The following is an 11,560-nucleotide window of genomic DNA, read 5'->3' on the forward strand; positions in this document are numbered from 1 at the left end:
AATAAGTCTAAACAACTTATATTGACTAAATATAACCCCTTATTAGGCCGGGCAAGTTTATTTACATTGACCATTTTGTGGGATGTAAACAATAACAATGGTCCCAACGTTTTTCCTGATTTACGTTTTTATTTTTCATAGCTTCCGAGAATCCAAAACGGTCCACATATTGAAGAATAATGTCATGATAGCCATTTTATTGTCGAGATATGATATTCTGCCTCTTTTTTACTGTTATGAAATAGTTTAACAACAAGCAGGAGATGTTCATGGGCCAATGACATCACCACATTGAAATGGTCTATATCGCATTTCATACACAGTGGCAATTCAAAGTGCATTACATAAACAAGAAAACAGTATAAGACAAGTAAAATAAAATAAAAACAAATAATTAAAGTGAATAAAACAGATTCAAATATGTTAAAACTAAAATAACTGAAAATAAAAATGTATATTTGATTATTTATTAATAAATATATTTAAATCAATTCTGAATTCAGTAGCCAGCAGCATGGTTTTTTAGCATGTCTTACACTCAAACTTGCTTTCGGTACACCAAAATTACTTTTGTTTTCCCCATCAGCTATTGATAATTTGATTTAATAGGGAATTGATTAAAAAATGCTCATCAAGGAGAGCAAAATGTGCTGTTTACATTGACACATCTACAAAATATGCATTACAAACATTTGATAATTACAGTGGCTGCATCTGATTTCCATCACATTTAACATCATGATTCTCCACGACATCTACAGTCGCATTTCTGTACATTATCATCATGTCATCAGGCTCTGTGTGACCTGCATGTGTTCCTCTCTGGCCTTGCTTTGCCATCATGCCGCCTGTCAAGCTTCACTCGCCCTCAGCTCAGCTCTGCTCACAACACGCAAAATGTTTGATAGTAACGTCACACATTCACTGACTGACTGACTGATATTGCGCTTCTACTGTTTGGCTTGGGCTACTTTAATAAGCCTTTTTAAATGCTTTGGATCCTAAAGAAATCTAATTTGGAGACTAGATCAGATGTGTCATCAAATATTAGTGTTTATCAATAGCTTTTATTATGTTTTGTGATGTAATTAGCCGATTCGAATGTTATAGCTCGATTGAATGGGTGTTATAAGTGGTTATCAGCTGATAAATAAGGGACAGTAGGCGCTTTCTCACCTACTAATAGGCTCAGGAGGCTGTTATCATCCATTTACATGGTTAATCAGCTGTAGATGACAGCTGTGGTCAGAAGTTAACAATAATTATTTATATTATTTATTAAATTTCCCATTAATTGTATTTTATTAACGCCTACCCTAAACCCAACCATCACAGTAATGTAAAAACAGATATGGATATTGAGTCTTCTCTATTAGTATAGCTGATTAACCATGTGGATGGATGATAACAGGCTTTTGAGCCTACCAGCAGGCACAGAAGGCCACTACTGGCCCATATCTATCAGCTGATAACCACTGATAACGGCCTTTCAATAAGCAGGTGATGTATTTCGATGTTTGTGGTGTTTCCAACATCATGCATGCTAAAGAATAAACAGCTGATGCTGAACACAGATGGATGTCGGTGCAAAAAATACACAAAAATGCAACAAAAATATTGCACCGTGACCCGAGGCCTTGCCGATTCCCATGTCTAATAAATGCTTTAACTCTTACTATATGCACAATTCGAGAGGGAGATATTATATGAATAAAAGACACATATTTTATTGTTATTGCTTTTTTTGTATGCATTGATTGGCCTGTCAAAGTTTGACATTTTAAGACCACACTGAATTAATGTCACAATCACCAGCGATCTAATCCTGGCAGATCGCTGGTAAACACACAGACCGCATAGAACTACAAATCCGCCATCATATGGGCTATAAGGTCCAGTCATGCACCACACACACACAGCAGTTCCTGATCCAGTTTGATTACACTCACACAGCAGAAGCTGCTCTAAACTAATTAGTAGGACTATTTAAGCTGCGTTCAAACTCGAGTTTGAGCTTGCAAAAGTAGTATGGCACTGCGAAAGGGGGCGGGATTAAACAAGATGATTAGACATTTTTAAAAGCAAGAGATCCACATTTCTGTCCAGAGAGGTCATGTTTTGATCCTCGATTGGTCTTAAGCAGTCAAGTGATGCAATTTCGAAGGCCAGAGTTCACCAAGCTTGAAATTTACAACGCAGCGTTCGTTTGCGTTGCCAGTTTGACACATTCGTGTGCGTATGAATGAATGTCTATTTAAGAAAAAAGTTCAGCGTGACCGCAGCTTTATACAGCACACAAACACACTGACTTTGCTGAGTCTTGTAACATTACGACGCGTAAACAGTAACAGCATAACAAGACTCAGCAATGATTGTCTTAAAGTGTGCTGTATATATGTGTGCAATCAGTTCTAGAGCAGCATCAGCTGTGTGAGTGTAATCAATGGAGACTTGAAGCAGGTGTGTGTGTGTAGTGCATGACAGGACTTGTAGTTCATATTGAGACAGTATTGTAGTCCGTGTAAATGTGAATGTTCTCTAGCGATATATGAAGGTTAGATCGCTGGTGATCGTGACAATTAAAATAATTTAATAATAATGTATTATTAATAATTAAGTACATAAAATAATTATTTTATGCATTAGTGTGCATTAAAATTATTTAAAGATACTGTGAAAATGTTTACGATGTCAAAATATTTTAATTAAAATAAATGCTGTTCATTTGGCATCTGTTTATCAGCAAATCCAGAAAAATCTAATAATTTTAGACAAAATATAGAGCAGTACAACTGTTTTTAATATAAATATTAATTTAAGCAGCAAATTATCATATTAGAATGATTTCTTAAGGATAATATTACACTGAAGACATAATGAGAACATGAAATTCAACATTGCATCATATATATATATATATATATATATATATATATATATATATATATATATATATATATATATATATATATATATATAATAGAAAAGGTTATTTTTTAATTATAGTGTTTTTGCAATATTTTTGGGAGTACTTATAATCTTTTGAGCTCTTTCTAATACAAACTATGCTAAAAGCATGCCTACTATCTGTGCATCCTTTGCTTCCTTCCACCTGAGAAGACTAAACAGTCAATCTTGGAGTTTTTGAGTCACTAAAATACAAAGAACAAGCTCATAATCACTACATTAACAATAAATAGCATGCACATCCCTCGCTCATGTCGTATCGGCATCATCTCGATCTACACAAACAGCGTTACTCCATGAAGATGCCATGTAGGATGTTAATCAGAGTACTTAAGATCAAGCGTGATGTCCAGTGCACCTTCACTAATATCAGGATGCTGTTCTGTGTTTGTTTGTTTGTTTGTGCAGATCATCTTGAAGTAAATCACCGAAGAGGAACGGGGTGTCAGGAAGCTGCTCTGAGAAACCCAAAAAGATCCCCGTGTAAATACGACCTGCCCTCCCCTTTAGAACTACAGCAACCTGCATGCTAAAGCGAAATACAATAGCAAGCCACTACAACACACACACTCACACACACATCTGTTATGCTCAGAAAAGTGATTTAACTGGTTACTTAAAAGATGTAAAAAAAAAAGAGACAAGAAATATATATATATATATATATATACATACATATGTATATATATGTATAGATGAACATGTTAATGTACAGCACGTTTCATAGAGGTATAAGTGAGCTTCATCTGAATGATCGGTCACCTGTCAGATAATGTGTATTTTTCTCCCATGTTTGAAATGAAATGCACAATGAGTGGGCGACAAAACACACACACATATATATATATATATATATATATATATATATATATACACACACACACACACACACTTGGTTTGCACTGTCAGAAATAGTGCTTAATATTAAGTGCTTGATTGTCTTGAACGGGAGGACGTCTCCTGAAGAGTTTGTCTTAAACATCCCCATGCACCCTCCGGATAGGGGAAAGAGGGATCGCTTGAGTTTTCTTTTTTTAATTTCTCTTCAATACTCAAAACCAACACCGAATGTCACATGGCGGACAAACAGAAGATTGTCTACTGGTCAAAAAAATTGTTAAAAACTTCCTCGAGTTCCTCCTCCTTGGACTTGAGCCGAAGCGGGAACGATTGGATTCGCTGTTCTTCATCGGCCAAAGAAAGGTTTACAACCGACACCAAGCTCAAAACAGTCAGTGTCAGAAGTGCGAATGTGGCAAACCACGTGCCATGCAAACACGTTTTTGTCTGCGTCTCTCTGCTAAAGGACTGCTTTTCTTTTGTTTTTAAATGGACGGTGAATGAATTCGATGTGTCTGTGGAAACACTGGCCATCAGGGAGTCGACTCTGGCTTCTATCCCGTGCCAAGGGCTTACATTAAACTGGAGAGCTGCTGTAAAAAAAAAAAGACTCATACTCTGAAACGGACTTCTCCAATTTGTACAGGACCTCGTGGTCCTGATCACATGGTGCCCAGTGAGTGGATAATGCGACGATTGGAAGGAGGAGGCGCGAAACGTTGCAGTAGACGATCTTTGACATGTTCTGAATGGAGGGCGCTACGCTCTCGCCGATAATCCTGTTTTATTTGATAAACAGTAGAAGTGCCTAAAATATATATTTTACACAGCGAGCATCTTGAGAAGATGACTTTATGTAGGGTTGGGGGTTGTAAAACACAAAAACAAAGCTCCCGAAAGGATCTCGGCTAGAAAAGAGACACACACACACACAAAAGAGCATTTCATGCACATCACTGTCTGTTTCATTACACAACATCGATGTTGCTAGAAATCGGAAAGGCAGAATGTTAGTCGTGGACAGTGGAAATGTAAGGAAACTTCGTCAGGGTGAGCTCAATGTCTGTAACGTGTGACGTTTTGAATTTGGACTGTCATAGCGGTGTGTTCCTAAGCAGTTTTGTTGTTGAATCGTTAACAACTCATCTGTCGTTTTCTTACTATATAACATCTAACAGTTTAGTTTGTATTATTATTATTATTTACACGTTGTTTTAACCTGGAATAAGTGCACACGGCCTTCTCATCCTCCCTGATTTCTGATGGGCGTGTGTTTGTGCGTGCATGAATGCATGGAGTGTGTTCGCGATCCAATCAGAACCATCATGTGTTTTCATGGTGCTCGATAAACACAGACAATCCACTAAGAGACGTTTGGTTTGGCTTGGCAGGAAAAAAACGGCACTGGTCTTAGCATTTTCTCTTTAAATTCACCTTGTGTTGGGGCAAAAGTTACAGTTTTAATGTAATTTTTGAAGTGGAACGTGATTTAAATATTTTTATCGTCATATTCTGTTCATCCTATTTTTCGTTTTGTTGAATACTAGAACACAGAACAATGGTGTAACCTATTTTAAAAATGAATGTAATTTATTAAGCCGGGCTTAGCTATGCGCGTTTGTCCACGAAGACGGCGGCTTCGGCCAAAATCAGGAGATCTCTCATTCGGGACGTCGCGTTGTAGCGCAAGCGAGGCTATAGAACTGCTTGTGTTATGTACAAATGTTTATTGTATAGGTAATGTTTTACCAAAAAAAAAAAGCATAAAAACAAAACACAAAAAAAAAATAAACACATAAAAAAATAAACACAATTTTCCGTAGTATGATAGTTCTTTCTTAATAATATTAAGTTGTTGCTGTGGCAACCTAAAGTTGCGGATACTAAATTTTGGTATTTTTGTAAATGACGTAATTGTTAAGTTGATTCTTTCGTTCGTTCTTTGATTTGATTTGATTTGTTTTTTTCCTAGAGCACTGTAAAACGTTAGATTGTAAAGCAGATATTGGAACATTTCCTATTTTATGTCAAGATTATATTACCAAGAGATTTTTCGGTAGCATTTAATGGCCTCCTTATCGGTGTAACATTTAAGATAGTAGTAAATACTCACCAGTTACAATAGCGTGACGTAACTTAAGAAACTACTAGTGTTCGGTGCCCCCTTTTAGATTGACAAAGGATCTCAAGTACTTTTTTTTATATCTATATATATAACTATATATATATATATATATATTATTTATGAAAGTTGTCCTGGTTTGTTCAACAAATAAACGAGTTGCACTTTGATTTCATGTAACTGTAGGATGTTCATTTCAAACCGATGCACAATGAATATGGTATGGCAACAACACAAATCAATGACGGTTGTTTCTAATTGCTTTCGTTTAACCAGAACTCAATATTCAGTACGCATCTTGCATGGTATTTTATGTCAAATTTAAGAACTTATTTTCAATTTAACCTGAGAAAAGTTACAAAAAAAAAATTTAAATATATTGAATGTTTCTGTCTACACTATAGGAAATAATTAAAAAAAGATATCTGCACATGTGATTAAAGTAACGATTGTCCTGGATTTGGGATTTCTAACACCCTATGAGAATAGAGAGAGAGAGAGACTAAATAAACTCTAGTTGACTGATGGTGAAAAAGCACTTTGGAATCAGTTGATAAACTGAGCAGACACAGCGTATCCAAACACTTTGCCTTACCTTTAGTCCATCGTTTATAAGCTTTTGTGTTTCAGAGCTATTAATATGTACTAGGGTGTCAACAGGTCTCACCTCCATTTATATATATATATGACTATTCTATACCTATAACTATAAGACATGTAAGAGTTTTTGTATGATGATTATTATTATTATTTTAAAGCATTGTCACTGAGAGGCCCGGTGGTGTTGATGCTTTTTCAATGCTCTTTCCTGATTGTGACGAAACGCCACGGCGTTCGCTGGGGGATTGTGGGATTTTACGCTGTTCTGCTTGACTTCCATCAGTAATGCAGTAGCCCATCCATACACACACACACATACACACACATTCACAAGAGATATACCAGAAGAAAAATGATAAACCAAGCCCTCTTTGGATGATATTAGTTTTCATGTAACCATTTTAAATGTTTTATTTGTGCATATATATTATGTGCTATTTTATGTCATATAGTCAAATGTTTTTGGTTCCAGAAAAATAGTGTAAAATCTATTGAGACAAAATGAATAAAGAAAGAAAAAACAGGACGGATGGACGTGTGCTTTATTGTCTTTGTGTTTGTGCGAAGTTGCTTGCATTTTGTTAACAACAAATGTGAAAAGGCATCTAAATAATTCAGAATTGTATTCACTTTCATTTGAATATGATAAGCGTTACGCCCCATTCACACAGGGCGTCAACGCTTTCCATTCACTTTGAATGGGTGACATCAGGCAATGCCGAACTGCATTGTGGATCCGTCGGCGTTGCTTCAGAGGCGTTGCTCGCTACAGAAGTTGGGACTAGCTCAACTTCTCAAGCGCCAATGGAAGCGTCAGCCAATCAGATCACTGTATGCAAATACTACAGCTAGACAGTGGCCTATTGCTGACTAAATTTCATTGGCTGACGCTTCTATAACGATCACGTCAGCCCCAACTTCAGACACACCTTCAATCAAACGTTGACAATGAAGCCCTGTGTGAATGGGGCATTACGGTGGCGCAGTGGGTAGCACGATCGGCTCACAGCAAGAAGGTCACTGGTTTGAGCTAAATTGTCAATAGTGTATGTGTGTGAATGCAAGAGTGAACGGGTGTTTCTCAGTGTTGGGCTGCGGCTGGTAGGGCGTTCACTGCGATCATATGCTGGATAAGTTGTCGGTTCATTCCGCTGTGGTGACCCCAGATTAATAAAGGGACTAAGCCAAAAAGAAAAATGATTGAATGTATATGATAACACCAACACAATCTCACGGCAATTCATAACTTTTTGTTTTAGTGGCTAATTCGTATGATTTCGTACGATCTAATTCGTTCAATTTAGTACGACTTGCTCATCCCCCAATGAAGGTTGGGTTTAGGGGTGGGGTTAGGTGCCACGCCTCCTTTTTAAAATTGTACAATTTCGTACAACTGAACTCGTACGAATTTGTACGAATTAGCCACTAAACTGGCAAAACGTAATATACTTAGGTTTTCTCGTGAGATCAGGCTGGATAACACATGACGATGCAACTTGTTGGACAGCTGGGAAGGGATTTAGGTTTACACTAATGATACAGAGATATTTTCCTTCTGCTTAGTCCCTTTATTTATCAGGGGTCGCCACAGCGGAATGAACCGCCAACTTATCCAGCATATGATTTACAAAGTGGATGCCCTTCCAGCTGCAACCAGTACTGGAAAACACTCATTCACACACACACACACACACACACACACTCATACACTACAGCCAATTTAGTTGATTCAATTCCCCTATAGCGCATGTGTTTGGACTGTGGGGGAAACCGGAGCACCCGGAGGACACCCACGCCAACACGGAGAGAACATGCAAAGTCCACACAGAAATGCCAACTGATCCAGCCGAGACTCGAACTAGTGACTTTCTTGCTGTGAGGCCACAGTGCTGACCACTGAGCCACCGTGATGCCCAAAATCTTGATAGTGTATAATATTAAATCCTCCTGTTGATTGTTTACTTTCCTGTTGATTTTGTTCTTTTTAATTGATTTATTTCTTTGTTGCTTGAAGCCTATAATTCAATGCTAAATGAACACAATTATATATTTCATGGAATAAAGAAAGTCTTTAAGGTGAATAATAATGAATGATTATTCTGTAACACTTCAGTTTATGTTACAGTTCATGCTGTTAACTACTGACTCATAACTAGGGCCAGACAGAATCTGCGGACATTTTTTACTGTTTTTGTGAAGACTTTTGTAAAAAAAAAAATTTTTAAATCAGCGAATTTATGCAGAATGATTTTAGGAGTATCATAATATATTAAATCAAAATAATACATTTTTACTATTATTTTTACTATTATTTAATGCTTACAATGTAAATCCAATTAGTCAGAATTATTAGCCTCCCTTTGATGATATTTAACAGAGCAGGGAAATTTTAACAGTTTGTCCGCTAATATTTTTTCTTCTGGGGAAAGTCTTGTTTTTTTCTTTCGGCTAGAAAAGCAGTTTTTAGTTTTTTTAAAACAATTTTAAGGTCAATATTATCAGCCCCTTTAAGCTCATTTTTTCTTGATAGTTACAGAACAAACCATCATTATACAATAACTTGCCTAATTACCCTAACTTTACCCTAATTAACCTAGTTAAGCCTTTAAATGTCACTTTAAGCTGTATAAAAGTGTCTTGAAGAATATCTAGTCTAATATTATTTACTGTCATCATGACAAAGATAAAATAAATCAGTTATTAGAGATGAGTTATTAAAACTATTATGATTAGAAATGTCCATAACAAATCTGCTCTCCAATAAACAGAAAACGGGGAAAAAAATAATAAATGGGGCTAATAATTCTGACTTCAACTGTAAAATACCAGACAGTAAGACAGAAAATATAACTTATAAACTGTATTGTAAATGAATCAAATGAGCATTTTATTATTATTATTATTATTATTATTATTATTATTATTATTATTATTATATCACAAAAATATTCATGAAATTAAAACTGAATAAATATAAATTTACACAAGTAAATAAATAGACTCAATGCTAGGCTAAAAATCTGGGGATTTCTGCGTGAGTAGAATCCATGTGGGCCTACTCCTTACCTGCCTCTTGTTAAGATATGAGCTGTTCATTAGTAGTTTTACAGGGTGTCCGCGGGGTCTTAAAATGTCCTAAATGTCCAAAAACAGGTCTTAAAAGGTCTTAAAGTCACTGAAATGTTGTCTTGCAGGTCTTAAATTGTTTTAAACGCGCCTTAATTTTGCTTTATGTTCATTTGTTTTCCCTTATCTTATAGTCTCGTTATTAATCAGGGGACTCCACAGCGGGATGAACCGGCAACTAATTCAGCATATGTTTTACACAGCGGATGCCCTTCCAGCTGCAACCCAGTACAGGGAAACACACATACACATACCTCTTTTATGCTTTTTTATGTTATCAGTTTTTTAAAGGGCACATACTTTACCCCTTTTTTATAATTTATTATTATGGTTGTTCTGAGTGTGCCAGTTTAGGTTCAGATCAAAACACAGTTCAGATGTTTTGAATATAATGTGTTCAAGAGTGTCATGTTGGGGAGCGTGTACACAGCTCGCTGTTTTAGGGGCGTGTTTCTTCACATGAAAATTAGTTTCAAATTCCCGCCCTATGTAACAAGGGGGCGGAGCCAAGAGCTCCCTTGCTCGGTTTGGCAACAGACAGAGAGAAGCAACATGAGTGAGAGGATCAGCATTCAGCCGTACATGTACGACTCGGACACAGACAAAGCAGAGAGTACACAATCATTAGTGTCTTTGTATATTTTTACAGCCAACTGTGTGCTAGTTTAAAGTGCCGAGCTTGTACACCGAGACTAATAACCACACACACTGAACACTGAACAATATGAAGTGAATAATATATACTTGAATGTAACATTTTTCATGTGCATTTATTATGACAGTCTTACAATACCATGTGTGTGTGTGTGTGTGTGTGTGTGTGTGTGTGTGTGTGTGTGTGTGTGTGTGTGTGTACCCAGTGAACTGCTGATGCATAATAGATATGATTTACCACTGATGTAACTCAAGCCAGACTCACGTCTGCTGTCGCTCTCTAATGAAACCTGCAGACCTCCACATGTGGAGATGGATAATTTAGGAGGTAAGAAGCGCTGCATAACACACACACACACACACACACTCATCTGTGTATGAGATTACATAAGGATGTGCTGCAGGAATGTTTGAATGTCTTTGTGTTAGATAACAAAACCTCCACTGCTCGAGCAACATGTTTCATGTACAAACCGACAGACGCAGTGTTGACTTTCTAGCAGAGCAAAAAGATCTAAAGCACTGCAGACTGAAGTGATGCAGACGCTCAGCCTCCGTCAGCGCACACAATGGCCGCATCCCTGTTGCTTTCTATTTCAGGTGCTGATGCAGGCGACGCGCTGTTGCCATAGGAACAGCATCCCAGCTTCGTTTATTGACACGCTCCTTGGCACCGCCTCTCATTGGTCGCGTGGCTGATGCAAAAAGCGGAAGTCCCGCCCACAACGCACAACATTGCCTTATTTAGAGCGACAGGCGTGGCTCACAGCGCTCCTATTGCACGCGCAATCCATCAATCCCGCTGCAAAACTCCTATCCTAGATGCGTGATCCGTGGCTTCAGAAGGTCTCCACCCGAGAGTATGGCGGTTGAGTATGCTGGAAGATGCAGAATAGCGTGCATCTCCTATTCAGGAATGCAGCAGTATCCTTAAAGCTCTCCAAATTACGCGCTGACGCGACGCGTAATGCTCATCTTTACGCGTTTCATCAAGCTAAACATGCTCGCGCATCGCGTTTCTAGAGGTTACATCTTCAAGCAGATGTCTGGCTCTAATAGGCGCTTGCAGATGCCATGAAGTCCGCGCATTGGCTCTTTGTGCGCCTGTGTTATTTGTCTCTGTGGTGAGCGTTGTAATACAGTCAGCCATGGCTCCGCGTCTGCTCCACTTCTGCAGTATTCAAGGCGAGTCACACCGCTGTTAGCTGGGCTCCACAACGCGCGCGTCTCGTCGGATCCGCTCGCGGCGCA

General features: G+C 37.7%; 1 protein-coding gene across 54 annotated transcripts in view; it reads left to right on the forward strand.

Annotated features, from left to right (window-relative positions):
• mbnl2 (muscleblind-like splicing regulator 2) overlaps positions 1–5,581 on the forward strand; it is a 114,893-nt gene extending 109,312 nt beyond the window's left edge. For 15 of the 54 annotated variants that reach the window (XM_009305356.5, XM_073946313.1, XM_073946169.1 and 12 more), the window contains one exon: positions 3,376–3,636. In XM_009305356.5, the coding sequence (XP_009303631.1) occupies positions 3,376–3,500 (125 nt within the window). In that variant the 3' untranslated portion in view covers positions 3,501–3,636. Of the gene's footprint in view, positions 1–3,375 lie in introns of all 54 variants that reach the window. The other 39 variants (XM_009305373.5, XM_021475196.3, XM_073946240.1 and 36 more) reach the window with 5 other exon arrangements.
• Positions 5,582–11,560: the final 5,979 nt, after the last annotated feature.

The sequence above is a fragment of the Danio rerio genome, chromosome 1 (genome assembly GCF_049306965.1).
Source record: "Danio rerio strain Tuebingen ecotype United States chromosome 1, GRCz12tu, whole genome shotgun sequence".
NCBI lineage: Eukaryota > Metazoa > Chordata > Actinopteri > Cypriniformes > Danionidae > Danio > Danio rerio.